This window comes from Quercus lobata, chromosome 8 (assembly GCF_001633185.2).
Source record: "Quercus lobata isolate SW786 chromosome 8, ValleyOak3.0 Primary Assembly, whole genome shotgun sequence".
Lineage (NCBI taxonomy): Eukaryota > Viridiplantae > Streptophyta > Magnoliopsida > Fagales > Fagaceae > Quercus > Quercus lobata.
In genome coordinates, this window is record NC_044911.1 from 26,496,781 (window position 1) to 26,512,182 (window position 15,402).

The following is a 15,402-nucleotide window of genomic DNA, read 5'->3' on the forward strand; positions in this document are numbered from 1 at the left end:
GATGATTGATCTAGTGGACAGTGGAACTTAGTGAATTTGACATGCGATATCGACCAAGAAAAGAAATAAAAGCTCAAGCCCTTGTAGACTTCATTGCCAAATTTACTCCTGCCCGTAATTAGCAAAATGGAGACCAAGGGACAAAGCAGTGGGTCGTCCGTGTGTATGGTTCGTCTACACAGTATGTAGAAGGAGTTGGAATAGTATTTGAAAGTTCAAATAGTGTGTAAAACACCTATGAACATTTAGACCCCCAATTTACAAATTACCAACACAATCTTATAATCAAACAATGTATGTGCAGAATATGAAAATAAGCTAAAACAGAATTGGTAAAACAATCTAAACCGAAATTAATCACAACCACAGTAGTAATTAAAAGGCAAAGATTAAGGGAAGAGAGATGCAAATACAAAGACAACACAGCGATGTGTTATCGAAAAGGAAACCGAAGTCCTTAGCGAAAAACCTCTCTGCCGCCCTCCAAGCGGTCAATAATCCACTAGAGAATAAAGTTAGGATACATGAATAGCAAAAGACCCTCCAAGCCTAATCTACCTAGTGCACCTAAGCCCTCCAAGCTTCTTGCTCCAACAGGGTTACGCCGAACCTTGTCTTCTTTAGCTTACCGGATCTTACAATAGCCCATTGCATCAACCAAAATGAATTGGTCCTATGCACGCCAAAAACGAGGTTTATGGGCCGGCCCTCACTTGGGCTCACAATCTATTTTAATGTGGGCTTTGGATTTTCTACTCTAGGTAGTTCTTAATGCAAAAACCCAAAAAAGCGACCTCTCTTATGAATTCCTCTACTCTCACTGCTACTATTCTGTTGCTTTCTCGCTCCCTCTACTCTTAGTCTCCTATGCCACCCTTCTCTCTCCCTTCACATTTCCACCAATACCCCTGAGTCATTGCTCGGTGTGCTAATGAGCATCCCCCCATATGACTGCCACATACCCCATCATGTAGCTCGGCCAAGAGTTCATTGACTTTCTTAGGGTGCAAAAACAAAAGGTACAACCCCCTAAATGACCTCCGGTATAGCTTGCGATCTGTCGACAACCAGTACTGAGCAGCTACTCGGCGAACTCGATTAGCTTCCTTCTCATCATCTGAGACTCGATCCTCGACTAAGAAGTCAATGATCGGGTCCATCCAACATGGCTCGATCGTCGAAATCACTGTAACTCTAACACCAATTGTTGTATTAATGCTCGGCTCCGCTATGAGCTCTAGCTCTACCTTGATTAACCAAGGCATATCCTTCATCATTGATGATGTCAACGTGGCTAGAGAGTCAGCATGTCTGTTCTGTCCTTAGGTAATTTGGGCCAACTTTGCCGTACAAAACTCACTCATGATCTGCTTTACTACCTGTAAGTACTCTTTCATTCGAGAATCCCGAGCTTCAAAACTACCCTACACTTGGTAGACAACCAACCAAGAATCTGAATAAATCTCCACATCTCGGGCACCCATACCTAAAACGGTTCTTAATCTAGCAAGCAAGGCCTCGTACTCAGCTTCGTTGTTGGAGGCCCTAAACCCCAATCTAAAAGAACGCTCCAACCGTATTCCTTCTGGGGTGATGATGACAATCCCAGCACCAGCCCTCATAGCACTTGATGCACCATCCACAAAGACCTTCCACAGGCGACATTCCACATGACAAACCACCTCCCCTTCGTTCCTGGGGGAAAACTCTGCAACAAAATTAGTAAGAACTTGGCCCTTCACTGAACTTCTCGGCCTATACCTTATATTGAAGGATCCTAGCCGAGTCCCCCATTTAGCTATCCAGCCCGTAAAGTCGGACCTTTTCAATAACGACTGTAAAGGATACTTGGTCAGGACGTAGACAATATAAGTTTGAAAATAGTGAGGCAACCTCCTCATAGCGTGCATTAGTGCTAACACCAATTTTTCTAAGGGTAAATACCTTGTCTCGGCATCAACCAAGGTTTTACCGATGTAATACACAGGCTGTTGCACTCCTTGATCCCTTAACAACACAACACTCACAGCATGATCAGACACCGAAAGGTACATGAATAAGTCTTCCCCAGGTTCCGGGGCTGTTAACATGGGTGCCCGCATCAAATACTCCTTCAAATCTTGAAAAGCTCTTTCACATTCTTCATTCCACTGAAACCCCTTCCACTTCCTCTAAAGTTGGTAGAATGGACAACAGCGATCGGCAAACTTAGAAATGAACCGATTAAGGGCAGCTAACATTCCGGTCAACACCTGCACTTCCTTTGGATTGCACGGCGGCCTAAGGCATTGCACGGCTTCAATCTGATTGAGGTTGACTTCTATCCCACGGTTAGTGATCAGATAACCTAGGAACTTGCCAGTCCCCACCCCGAAGGCACACTTGTCTGCATTTAAGCGCAACTAATGTTGCCAAAGAACTTCAAACACCCCCTGGAGATCTTCTATATGCCGCGTTTCTTGTTTACCTTTTACCACCATGTCGTCAATGTACACCTCAACCGTACGCCCAATCTTGTTCTGAAACATTCTAGTCATCATACGTTGATATGTTGCCCCGGCATTTTTTAACCCAAAGGGCATCACGGTGTAATAGTGGTTTGCATCAAGGGAGATGAATGTCGTCTTCTCCTGGTCCTCGGCAGCTAGGGCGATCTGATGATAACTCTGAAAGGCGTCCAAGAAACTCATCCTCGAGTGCCCACAGGTGGCATCGACCAATTGATCTATCTTTGGCATAGGGAACGGGTCCTTTGGACATGCTTGATTCAAATCCGTGAAATCTACACAAACTCTCCATTTGCCATTCTTCTTCTTGACCACCACGGTATTCGCCAGCCATTCCGAGAAGAAGATTTCCTTAATTGCCCTGGCCTCTTTTAACCTCCTGACCCACTGTCTCACTGCCTTAACGTGTTCCTTTGCCAATCTTCTCGGCCTTTATTTCTTTAGAGGAAATGATGGCTCTACATTAGGCTTGTGAACGATGAACTCCAGATCAACCTCGGGCACATCATACAGGCTCTAGGCAAAAATATCTACATTCTGAATAAGAAATGACAATGCTTCTACCTTCTCCCCGTCCTTCATATTTGCCCCTATTTGAAAAAACTGGTCAACATCTGGTAGTATCCTTACTCTAATTAATTCATCAACACAACTAGCCCCTATTCCCTCTCGGGGCTTCTGTAATTGCTATAAAGGAACCTCATCAGCGGTTTCATTTTGTTTAGCCTACTTATGCTTCCAATCAACTGTGACCACTAACATTGCCTAGCCGCTTGCTGACTTCCCCTTACTACAGCAATACCCTGCTCGGTATGGAACTTAACCTTCACATGCAGGGTGGAGGGAACTACCCCTATCGCATGGATCCACAGCCTTCCCAGAATAGCCGTATAAGGAGAAAATGAAACGACAACTACAAAAGCCACTGTCACTTCCTTTCCTTTCATATTTACGGGAAGTGATATTTGCCCCTCGAGAATCACCACTTGACCATCAAACCCGACTAGGGGTGTATCGTATTTTGAGAGGTCCTCCTTCTTCAGTCTGAGCCCTCTGAACAGATCTGAATACATCACATTGGTCCCACTTCCTTGGTCCACCATTACCCTCTTTACTATGAAACCCTTTATCCAGGCTGTCACCACCAACGCATCATCGTGCGGCTGAATCGTTCCTTCTAAATCATCATCGTTAAAAGCGATGGGATCCCGAACAACTTTTAGCTTCTTCTCGGGTGGCTATTTGCCCAAGCTATTTTCCACAGGCACTACGGTCAACACTCCTCTCCTCCCGGCCATTGCAGTACCCCTTGGGACAGCATGGATAACCTCGATCACTCCTAATGGGGGCGGAAGCAGGTTCCCTCTTTGCTGAGTACCTTGCCCAGCATCCCTATTCCCTGTATTCGCCACAAACTCCTTCAGATATCCTGCCTTCACCAATTGCCCAAGATGATCCTTTAACACCCGGCGTTGCTCAATGATATGCCCCTTATCCTTGTGATAGGTACAGTACAAATTCTGATTCCTACGGGACGAGTCACCCCCCATCTTGTTCGGAAATTTGAAGTACGGCTTATTTTTTATCCGGTCTATGATTCTGTGTATCGGCACTTTAAACGTCACGTTCACCTCTCCCAGCTGCAGCTCTGGCTCTTGTATCCTTAAATCCTTTCGAGACCTTGGCTGAAACCTGCTCTACTGAGGACGATTCACTAACGGGGCCTTGACCTTACTTTGTAGCCGATCGTCCTCCAAGCGTTTATATTCCTCTATACGCCCCATGAGCTGCCTCATATCCTCGAGCGGCCTCCTCGTCAACGACTCCCATAGTTCAGAATCCTCGGGTAGCCCCATCCTAAAGGTGCTCACTACAATCTTCTTGTTACCTCGTCAACGACTCCCGTAGTTCAGAATCCTCGGGTAGCCCCATCCTAAAGGTGCTCACTACAATCTTCTTGTTACCCCTACCGATCTCATTATAAACTCCTAATACCGACTGGCATGACTGTGAAGGGTTTCCTCGACCCTCATCTTCATAGATAGTAATACGTCTACTGGTTGCAATACCTGGCTACAAGTAACAAACCGGACACCGAATTCTTGTATCAACTCGGCAAAACTGTGAATGGACCCCTTCCGTAACCCATTAAACCATCTTAAAGCAGTGGGCCCGAGGCTCGAGGGAAATACCTTACACATCAAGGCATCATTATGAGTATGCAGAGACATCATTTAGATATAATGGCTTACGTGCTCTACCGGGTCTGTTTTCTCGTCATAGGAATTGAATGGTGGGCGCGCAAATCTGCTCAGCATTGGGGCCTATTCAATGTCTTTTGAGAATGGCGACCGAGCAACTCTGCGTAAGGCATGACCATAGCATCCATGGCCGCATTATGGGGCGTCGTTCTTTCGGGGAATCTGATCCCCGATCTACGTACTCCCGTGAATGTGATCGATCCCGATGTTGATAGGACTCCAGTGAGTGTGAACGGCCTTTTCATCGATGGGACTCTCATGAATGTGAACGATCCTGATGTCGACAGGAACCAAACTGGTTGGACCCCACCCTATAACAATTTCTCCCACTATCAAACCTCCCTTCTCAATTGTCTCGGTCCCTTCTCTGTTGCCTGCCCCTTGCTTCCAACTTTATATCTCTCACTAGTCTACGTAATCGCTCAAGTTCTTCATCCCTCTCGTCAAGTTGCCCGTGCCCTGAAGCTTCTGATATCATCCGATGGGTTTAGTATGATCCGTCCCCAAGGCCAGACTGCTCTTCCTCTTGTTCACGGTCCCTATCTTCGCGACTTTTGTGCCTCTATTCTCGCCAGGTGGATCCCCAAAAAGATCCCATCGAACCACTTTCAATGTAACTGCCCAAACGTCTTTCAGACATTCTCTCGAGCGTGAGTCTCAGTTGAACCACGACTTTGTAAGAGATTCCCACAGACAGCGCCAATTGTGCACGCCAAAAACGAGGTTTATGTGCCGGCCCTCGCTTGGGTTCATAATCTATTTGTAATATAGGCTTTGGATTTCCTACTCTGAGTAGTTCTTAATACAGAGACCCAACAAAGCGACATCTCTTATGAATTCCTTTACTTTCACTGCTACTATTCTATTGCTTTCTCGCTCCCTCTACTCTTAGTCTCCTATACCACCCTTCTCTCTCCCTTCTTTCGCTTCTCATATTTATAGCCAAAAATTAGTGGAAAGTTATGATTACTTTCATGGTTAGTGGAAAAGAAGGTCCAATGTCATTATTCTTAAGTGGGTGTTAGTTGGGAGTGGGGTGTGGTGAGAGTGGCATTGGAACTAGTTCCCACCTAAGTAGATTTGCTTAGCAGCGACATTCCCCAAGGCACTACCGCGCAGCCGAGAATTGGTGAACCCAAGCAGTTGCCTTAATGTCCGACAAGTGGTACACCGGGCATGATTCAGGTGAGGAAGCGTGGTGCGTAATAATTATGACCATTCACTCAATGTGCTTCAAGGCGGCATGAGACCTAGGCCTATGGTCCTTGTGGGCCTAGGGCCCAAGCCTCAGGCAATGAGAGGTTGGCATTATGGTTCGTTTTGTTAGGTCAGAGCCCAAAGCCCAATTGGGCCTAGGGGTTCGAGTGCCATACAAGTCCCTTCTAAACTATTTCACAAGCACCAAATAACCTCCTCACAGATATGGGTATGGTGAGATAAAGATTTGACTAATGTACCCAAGGATGTAACAATGGAGAAGGTGAGAGTAGAGGAATTTGGAGAATCAAAGGATGAAGATTGTGAATGAGTCAATCTTGTTTTTCTTTAGGGTTTCTCTCTCAAAGTTTTCTTTGAAAGCTCTCTACATTTTATGGGTATAAGGGTATTTATAGTAGGGTGAGTGAGGAATGCGAACAGTCAGTTTTCATCAAACAGGGCATTCTGGCAACTCGAGCTCGTGACTAGAATAAGCGCGAGTTTGAGTCGCAAGCTAACTGTCTGGCCAATCTGGAAGTTTTGTCCTATAATGCTCCAGCTGGCGTGACCCTTTAGCTCCCCTACATGCTTCACATGTGTGCCACCTTTAGCGACTTGCCAATTGCGAGATCCAGTCGCGAGGCTCTTTTTGAGTGCACACTCTTGAACTTTTCTGCACACTCTCTCACACACTACCCTTACCTGATTCCCACCTAAATACAAGGTTTTTAAATGCTGAATTACAAGTAAATTTGGCACGGAATAAAACCAAAAAAATGATTGAATAAATTCAACTTTACAATTTGCAATCACCAGAGGAGGATCAACTAGAGTATGCCATCCGTCTACAGTTCCAGATGACCAATAATGAAGCTGAATATGAAGCCCCACTCCAGGGCTTAGAATTAGCCAAGTCACTTGAAGCATATTTAGTTCTCATCCAAAGAGACTCACAACTGGTAATAGGCCAAGTGAATGGAACATGTGAAGCCAAGGAAGAACAAATGAAGAAGTACTTTAGCAAAGTTAAGCAGTGAGACTTGTTTGGATATTACTAGCAGTACATGAAAGCAAATGCTAAAACTTATGTTAAAGTGTGTGACAAGTGTCAACGCGACAACAATATACCTAGACGACCATCAGAATAACTTACTCCAATGGTGGCTCTTTAGCCCTTTGGCTAGTAAGTACTTGACATATTTAGTTCCTTTCCCACGGGGACGAGGCAAATGATGTTCTTAGTGGTAGGAATTGATTATTTTACTAAATGAGTAGAAGCAGAGCCGTTGGCAAAGGTCACTGAGCAAAATGTCAGAAGCTTCATCTGGAAGAACATTATTTGTTGTTTTTGAATCCTAAAAGTGCTCATCTCAAATAACGGCACCAGTTTGATAATACACCCTTCAGAGAGTTTTGCGAATAGTTGGGAATCAGGAATCAGTACTTCTCACCCTCCCACCCACAAGCTAATGGACAGGCAGAAGTTGCAAACTGATCCTTGCTAAAGATTATCAAGACTCGGCTTAAGGGGGCAAAAGGGATATGGCTAGATGAATTACCCAGCGTCCTTTAGGCATACAGGACGACAGTAAGGACTCCTATTGGAGGGACTCCTTTTAAGCTAGCATATGGAAGTGATGCAATGATACCTACAGAGGTTGGTCTGACTAGCTATAGGGTGGCCCATTGTATTGATAAGGAGAATGATAAGTAACTCCGTCTAAACCTCGATCTCATTGATGAGGTAAGGATGGATGCGGAATAGAGGGTGGCATGCTATAAGACCCTGATGACTATGCACCATGATGCTTTGGTCAAGCCAAGGCAATTCAACATTGGGGATGTCATCTTAAAAAAGGTGTCTTTGGCTACAAAGAACCCTGCTCATGGAAAATTGGGACCTAATTGGGAAGGACCATACAAAGTTATCAACTATAAAAGACTAGGGTCATACTATATGGAAGCTTTGGACGGAAGAAGGCTAGAGCATCCGTGGAATTTGGAGCACTTAAAGAAATACTACCAGTGAAAGCTTGTCAAGAAGGTCAGCATGGACGAGACTAAAGACTACTAGTGACCACTAGTAGTCTATTTATATTATCTTTCAGCATTTATGTTTTCTAGCAGTATGTAGACACTCAATTTTGCACCCATGATTTAATCAAAGAGTATGACTTGAATGACCATCCATGTACCCTAAAAATCATAATTGCATTACATGCATCCATTTGTTCTTGCATTACCTGCATCAATTTGTTTTTTGCATTACATGCATCAGTTCATTCATTGCATATCATAAAAATGATCTTGAGATTCTAACGGTTGTAACGGTGTTTCCGGTTTCCAAATCGGACCATCGAATCGAAAGATATCACATGATCAAGTTTGCACGGTCAACATGCATTGTGTCTAGGTAGAGTTGACCACGCATGATCAATTCAAATTAATTCTGATTGGTTAAGCAATTAAAATTAATTAAATAATTTTGTAATTGGTTGATAATTAGTGTTTAAAAATAGGGATGCATGCATAGGAATAAAAGGGGTGATTGTATAACAATAAAATTGTGGATAGTTTGAACTTTATCAAGATTTATTTTAGGGTATTTATCTACAAGATAATTTAAAAAAAAAAAAAAAAAACTGAATTATCCAAAAAAAGAGATAAAAAATCATAGACGGAGAATGAAAACACGTCTAGGTGCAAAGATCGCTCAAAAAACCCTAGAAGAGGAGTCCAAACGACACCCGAACACAAAACAGCATTCGGTGTCCAAGAGCCAATTTGGCACTTTTGGAGTGCTGAACGGCACTCTAAAAGGGCCGAATTTTCGTTTGTTGGGCTTTGACCCAACGACCTTCAAGTGATGATAAGGTACACCCTTTTCGATCTTTTCACAAAAGGATGCATCCAAATTCACATCATAATCGTCCGTGCCTATTTTTTAGAGTCTTTTGGCCTCTATAAATAGAGATTGAACCTCATAATTCAACACCTTTTTTTCTACGCTCTGGGAGGCACACGTTTTGAGGCTTTCAAATTGCTGATACTTGCTAATCCTCTCTGAGATTTGCTGTTTAAATTAGGGGTTTTATGTTTCAAAGATAAGTGCATAAGTTTCTTTGAACCCTAAAACATCCTCTCAAGAACAAAAAGTGCTCATGCAAGAGGTTGTTTCCTTCTTTTCTTTATGCTTCTTTTTATGTTGATGAATGTTTTTATCTATAGCATCAATTATTAATCATTGTTTTGTTTAAAGCATGATTTTTTTTATTTTTTTTTTTTTATGTAATTGTTATAGTCTCTTTCTTGAATATCAATAATTTTCATGTGAACAACTCTTTTTCTTAAAATAAAAACAGATCTGCATCTTCCTAAGATGTAGATCTGAGTTTTTCTTCACAACAAAACAGATCTGCATCTTCCTTAGATGCAGATCTGAATTTTTCTTCACAATAAAACATATCTGCATCTTCCTTATATGTAGATCTGAATTTTTCTTCACAACAAAACAGATATGCATCTTCATTAGATGTAGATCTGAATTTTTCTCTAACATAAAACGGATCTACATCTTCCTTAGATGTAGATCTGAATTTTTCTTAATCAAAATTGGTTTGTGTCTTTATTAGATGCAAATCCAAACATTTTTTATCATAAAAAACTTATTTGTATCTTCCTTAGATATAGATCTAATTTTTTAATACAGGAAAATTTTTAAAATAAAGAAAAAGATTAAACATGATTGCGTTTGCGTTTGTTTTATATAAATCATGTTGCATAAATTTAAATTATGAATAAAACTCTCTTCTTAAAAAAATCTTTTTCATTCTTTTAAAACTTATAAAAATAGATCTGATTTTTCTATCATCAAAGATCATTTTTTTATCATCACAATACAAATTTGGATTTTTATCTCCAAAAACCACTTTTTCTAAATATTACAAAACAGATCTGGTATTTTGACATCAATTTTTTTACCAACCAAAACAAATCTGAATTAAAAAGAAAAAAACAAAACAAAACAAAAGAAGTGACTTCATTCATAAATAAATTTGAGTGATTCAATTTTAGTGTCACATGTTCAACATATCATTCATGACATGCATAAAAAGTTACATTGGTCACAAGAGTCTAGAAGACTAGACTTTGTCTAGGCAAAATGGGTGCCTAACACCTTCCTATTTCGTAACCTAGCCTCCAAATTTAGGTATTTGGCTAAGTAGGTCTAGTCTTATCTTTATTTATTTTAAGTAGAATGTAACTAGGACAACAGGCCATGTAATTATTTTGGTAGATTGTAACTAGGGCCCAAAGCTATGTAATCTTCAAGTTTATCAAATATGTATTTTTTATTCAATCAATGAAGAGAAAAATTCAATCATGTAATTTATTTTTTTGTATTTTTTTATTTTAAAAAAAAAGTGGCAACTCCATATCACTTACCCAAAAAGAGAGGTGCCCTAAAAGGTACCTGAATCTCATTTTGTAAGGACACTTTTTTCAAGGTCTTTGGCTAAGAAGTGTAAAAACAAAAGTACAAAGGGAAGGAACGGAAACCTCCTAGTACACTCGTCCAATAACAAAGGACGACGAAAGACATGCATGCAATATACAAAGAATTTTTATGGATGACATATGTCCAAGCTACTAAGTAATCCAAACTATAGACAAAAAGAAAAACAGCCAATCAAAAATTCCAAAAATAAGTCCAAGATATGGACAAGGAAAATATTTAGCCATTCCAATATAAAGTCCTAACTATGGACAAAATATACTTGGGAATTCAAATTGGCAACAGAAACAAGAATGAACGTTTAAACATGGATAAAAATCTATTCATAAATAAAACTAAAGGTAGACGATCATCATCCAAAAACCCTGTAAAATAACAAGCCTAGAAAAGATAGGTGTATGAAACCCCATCCTTAAACATGGACGAGGTAGCATACTTAAAGAAATTTAAATGGTCCAAAACAACAACACCCCCCCCCCCCCAAAAAAAAGGCAAATAAAGAAAAATAAACTTTGCTTGAAATTAAAATTGGATAAACCACTAGGGACATCGTCTCCAAACTTTGGGCCATCCTTGGCAGGGTGAGGAGTGGAAGTATCGTCTTCAATATTTACATCCTCTGAGCTCGTCTGAAGTAAGGAACTCTCAGTTGCAGTACGAAGCTTGATAGAATCAAAGTCCACCCTAGGGAATGACTCAAGGGCGTCCATACGAAAATCCTCAAAGCCCGCAGCATAGTTTTCGTCCAAGAGGTCGGTGTACGCCTTGGACGTCTTGAATTCTCTAATCACTTCATCTCTGGATTTGCTCAAAGAGGACCTGAGCTCATCATTCTGCTTCTGAAGATGATCCAGACGAGTATCCTTCTCCACTATATCAGCCCCCAACTCCTCAGCCAAGTTCTTTAACTCTTTCACCTCGGCTTCTAGCTTCATTCTCTCCCCCGTCCTACGGCTGGATTCCTTCTCCATGTCACAAATCTTTGCCTCAAGCCTAACCCTGGTCTTGTCTAGCTCATAGGCTTGCTTGGATGCCGCCATAAACTTTGACATGGCTTGTATCAAGAATATGGACGTGAGAAAACAAAGTAAAGCTCAGATCTTTAAAAGATTAAGGGTGAGTCTACAATACCTTGTAGTTTTTCATGAACTATGGATCGTTCAAACTCCTTCATAGACATGTCGTAGCAAATGCAACATCTTTATCAGTCACCGCCTGCTTGAATCTCTCCTAGGCAAGACCCTCACTTCTTAAGATAGTCAATGGGCCACTGTCAAGAGGGCCAACAGGAGGAGGCTTGGACGGGTCCACATCAGGATGGGTGAGAGATGTGTCAACCTTAGGCTTGGCCACAGAAGCAAAGTGGTCAAGAACCATGACAGGAGTGGTGGATGATGTTGAGGAGTCAACCTTTTGCTTCTTGTTACCTCAGCGGCTAGGAAGATTACCTATGTCCAATCTCTTGGACATCGTCTTTCTCTTCTTCGACGAGGTTGGAAGGAAGAGTTTCACTGTGGACGAGATAGGAGGACGAGTTTGGTCAATATCCTCACCAACCACACCCTTTCCTTTGTTTTCTTTCATGGTTGTCATTCCTACAAAGAAGAAAGATATGTTAAAGTCTAGAATAATTATCTAGCCAAAACACAATGAAATGAATAACTTATGTCTATGGGTGGTGAGCTCGTGGGCAAGCGCTTCTTCTGTAGGCTCAGGTCCAAGTCCCCAAGTTGCAAGGCAACAAAGTGTTACTAAGAAGTGGAAAGTCTTGTCTACAAAAAATTGCGGTTTAGGAAGAATTTGCTCAGAGAGGGTCGTCTTACAGCAATAAATAAAAAAATGGAGTTAGATAAATATAACAAAAGAAGTAATACAAGCTGTGAAAAATGACATACCCTCTGGACGAAGATGACCCATCTCACCAATGTAGGGAGGAAATGGGTCCCTGCCTACCTCATTAGGGTTCCCTGCCTAAAACCCTAAGACGAAGGAAAACTTCATCCTCCATCTCCCATCAAACAAGGGAAGGGACTTAACCAACCTACAACTAGAACCTCTGGCAAAAAATTGATAGAAACCTAAAGATTGACTTATCTCCGAAGGTTTATAGCAGTATAGAAACTCGTCCACAGTAAGAGAATGGTTCCCATAAAAAAACCTTCCTCTATAACACCTACATGAATATAATGAGCCTCCATGCATTGGGGTTGAGTTGGTTTATACCTATACCTAGCCTATTGAGGATCTCCCCAGCAAAGGCATTAAGAGGTAACCTAAAACCCCCTAGTAGGTAGGCCTCATATATACCAACCCCTAAGTTGGGAGTACAACACCACTCACCAGGGATAGCTAGACGAGGTTTAAGATCATCTAGAATCTGATACCAACCCCTAAGAGAGTTTAGCTTTTTCTCGTCCATTCTTGAGGGAATGCCTACAGCATGATGCGAACCTCAATCGACATGCTTTGAGACCCAACAAATAATATTGGAATATTTGCCCAAGAAAGCTAAAATTCAAATTTTGATAGAAACCCTAACCCAAAGCCAATAGTAACACATACAACACAAGGACAAGGAGATAACTGATAAGGATCAAATTAAATTTAGTTTATCTAAAGTGGTCATCCATAACCCTAAACCCTAACCCAAAGCCAATAGTAACACATACAACACAAGGACAAGGAGATAACTGATAAGGATCAAATTAAATTTAGTTTTTCCAAAGTGGTCATCCATAACCAAACCACGTCTAGAAAGCTTCGTGAGGAAAGAAACTCAGCAGAAACAATGTGTGCATGAACAGTATTCGTCCATAGGTAACGAGACCATCCAATCTTAGGATAGTCATCCATGACACAAGTGCATGGATGACCAGACAACACTTCGTGAATTTTAAAAGAACTTTTCAAAAGGTTCCATATAATCAGACCATGATGCACTACTCCTAAAATGTGGAGAGAATTCCCCATAATCCACCCACGTACTCCATTTTCTCCATTAACCACACACATCTCCCATGATTGTGGCGGATCCGAACAAGTAGACCCACTTCTAACTCTCTATAAAAGGATCAAGTCCCATTCACCTGAGGTAAGTTCTATGATTCACAATTTCCCATCTTTGTGTTCTAGAGAGAAAACTAACTTAACAGTCGGAGGGTCCTAGGCTGGGTTAACTAGTCATCCTTAATAGTTTTTTCTTTCTTTTCAGGTCATAAAGCCATCACCATAACTTGAAACATTCCAGCCTACTGATTGTCATGCATCATCACCCCTTAAACCTAAAAAATGACTGAAATACCCTTTAAACCTAAAAATTGACCAAAATACCTCATAAACCTAAAAAATGATCAAAATACCGTCAAAACCTAAAAAATGACCGAAATATCCCCAAAACTAAAAAATGACCAAAATCCCCTGTAAAACTAAAAAATGACCAAAATACTCTCTAAACATTTAAACAAAAAAAAAAAGGAACAAAATACCCTCTAAACCTAAAAATGACTAAAAGACCTCTAAAACCTAGAAAACTACCGAAATAGGGGTTATTTTGGTCAATTTTTAGGTTTTGGTGTTATTTTGGTCATTCTTTAGGTTTTGGAGGTATTTTGGTCATTTTTTAGGTTTAGGCAGTATTTTGGTTAATTTTTAGGTTTCGGGGCTATTTTGGTCATTTTTTAGGTTTCGAGGGTATTTCGGTCATTTTATTAGGTTTAGTGGGTATTTTGATAATTTTTAGGTTTCGGGAGTATTTTGGTCAGTTTTTAGGTTTCAAGGGTATTTCAGTCATTTTTTCGGTTTCAGGGGTATTTTAATCATTTTTAGGTTTTGGGAGTATTTCTATCAATTTTTAGGTTTAGTGGGTATTTTGGTCAATTTTTACGTGCGTTTCGGGGGAATTTTAGTCATTTTTTAGATTTCAGGGGTATTTTGGTCAATTTTTAGGTTTTGAGGTTATTTTGGTCATTTTTAGGTTTCAAGGATATTTTAGTCTTTTTTTAGGTTTAGGGGTATTTTTGTAACTTTTAGGTTTAAGGGGGTATTTTGATCCTTTTTTAGTTTCAGGAGTATTTTAGTCATTTTTTAGGTTTCAGGGGTATTTTGGTCATTTTTAGTGGTTTTTTTTAGCATATTTGGTCTTTTTTAGGTTTAAGGGGTATTTTGGTAAATTTAAAGGATTTTATGAGTACTTTGATCATTTTTGAGTTTTAGGGGAATTTTGGTAATTTTGATTATTGAGTAATTAGGTGGGTTGGGGTTTACCTATAATAACTGGGTTGGGTAGAAGTAATTAGTTAAATGGGAAATAAATGGATAAATGAGTTTTATATACCCAACCCAACTATGCCCACCCTAAACCTACCAAAACCCACCCATTTGATAGCCCTAAAGAAGACTCTTAAGGCTTCTTTTACTGTTCAGGTTTGTCATTTTGCATTAAATGCGGTGGTGTTAGGCAAGTGAACTTCATTAATGCAGAAGTTACTATAGAATCATTAGGAAGCTTTAGAAATCTTCCTTGGAGAACCTCATGATTTCTAGAATTCTACCTCTGAAGCTTGGTTAGACCTTGGATGGGGTTCTCAGCATTTGGATCTAAGATGACGCTATGCCTAGTGTATGATCCAAGGCTTGATTCTTTTGGAGATGCTTATCTCAAAGTGGGCCAGTCAGTATTGGGCTTATTTCTAGTATTTGGGCTAATGTTAATTAGGCCCTATATATCCATTTCCCTACAATCATTAATTGAATTCACATGGTGGATCTTTTCGCCTTAAGACCTATGAAGCACGGGTGCGTTTCGGGACTCGAGTGCGGGTGCGGGACTCGGCAATTTTTGAAAAAATAGGGTGCGGGTGCAGCGGGACTCGGCGATTAAAAAATGATTAAAAATATTTTTATTTATATTTTCTATATATTT

General features: G+C 40.6%; 2 protein-coding genes across 2 annotated transcripts; both read right to left on the reverse strand.

Annotated features, from left to right (window-relative positions):
* Positions 1-857: 857 nt before the first annotated feature.
* On the reverse strand, positions 858-1,274 carry LOC115956664. Its single transcript, XM_031074973.1, has one exon. It carries the CDS (start codon positions 1,272-1,274, stop codon positions 858-860), a length of 417 nt encoding a protein of 138 aa, XP_030930833.1.
* Positions 1,275-3,262: 1,988 nt separating this feature from the next.
* On the reverse strand, positions 3,263-4,057 carry LOC115956665. The gene is made up of 2 exons (XM_031074974.1): positions 3,836-4,057; positions 3,263-3,745 (listed from the first exon to the last, which is right to left on the reverse strand). Exons 1-2 carry the CDS (start codon positions 4,055-4,057, stop codon positions 3,263-3,265), a joined length of 705 nt encoding a protein of 234 aa, XP_030930834.1.
* Between the last annotated feature and the right edge of the window lie 11,345 nt (positions 4,058-15,402).

What these genes read in the sequence shown, in the direction of transcription:
- LOC115956665 (XM_031074974.1), bottom strand. Translation starts at nt 4,057, where the DNA reads ATGGGGGGTGACTCGTCCCGTAGGAATCAGAATTTGTACTGTACCTAT. An exon ending in CCCCATTAGGAGTGATCGAG is followed by an intron (nt 3,746 to 3,835) that starts GTTATCCATGCT and finishes TTGGGCAAATAG; the next exon opens with CCACCCGAGAAGAAGCTAAA.
- LOC115956664 (XM_031074973.1), bottom strand. Translation starts at nt 1,274, where the DNA reads ATGAAGGATATGCCTTGGTTAATCAAGGTAGAGCTAGAGCTCATAGCG.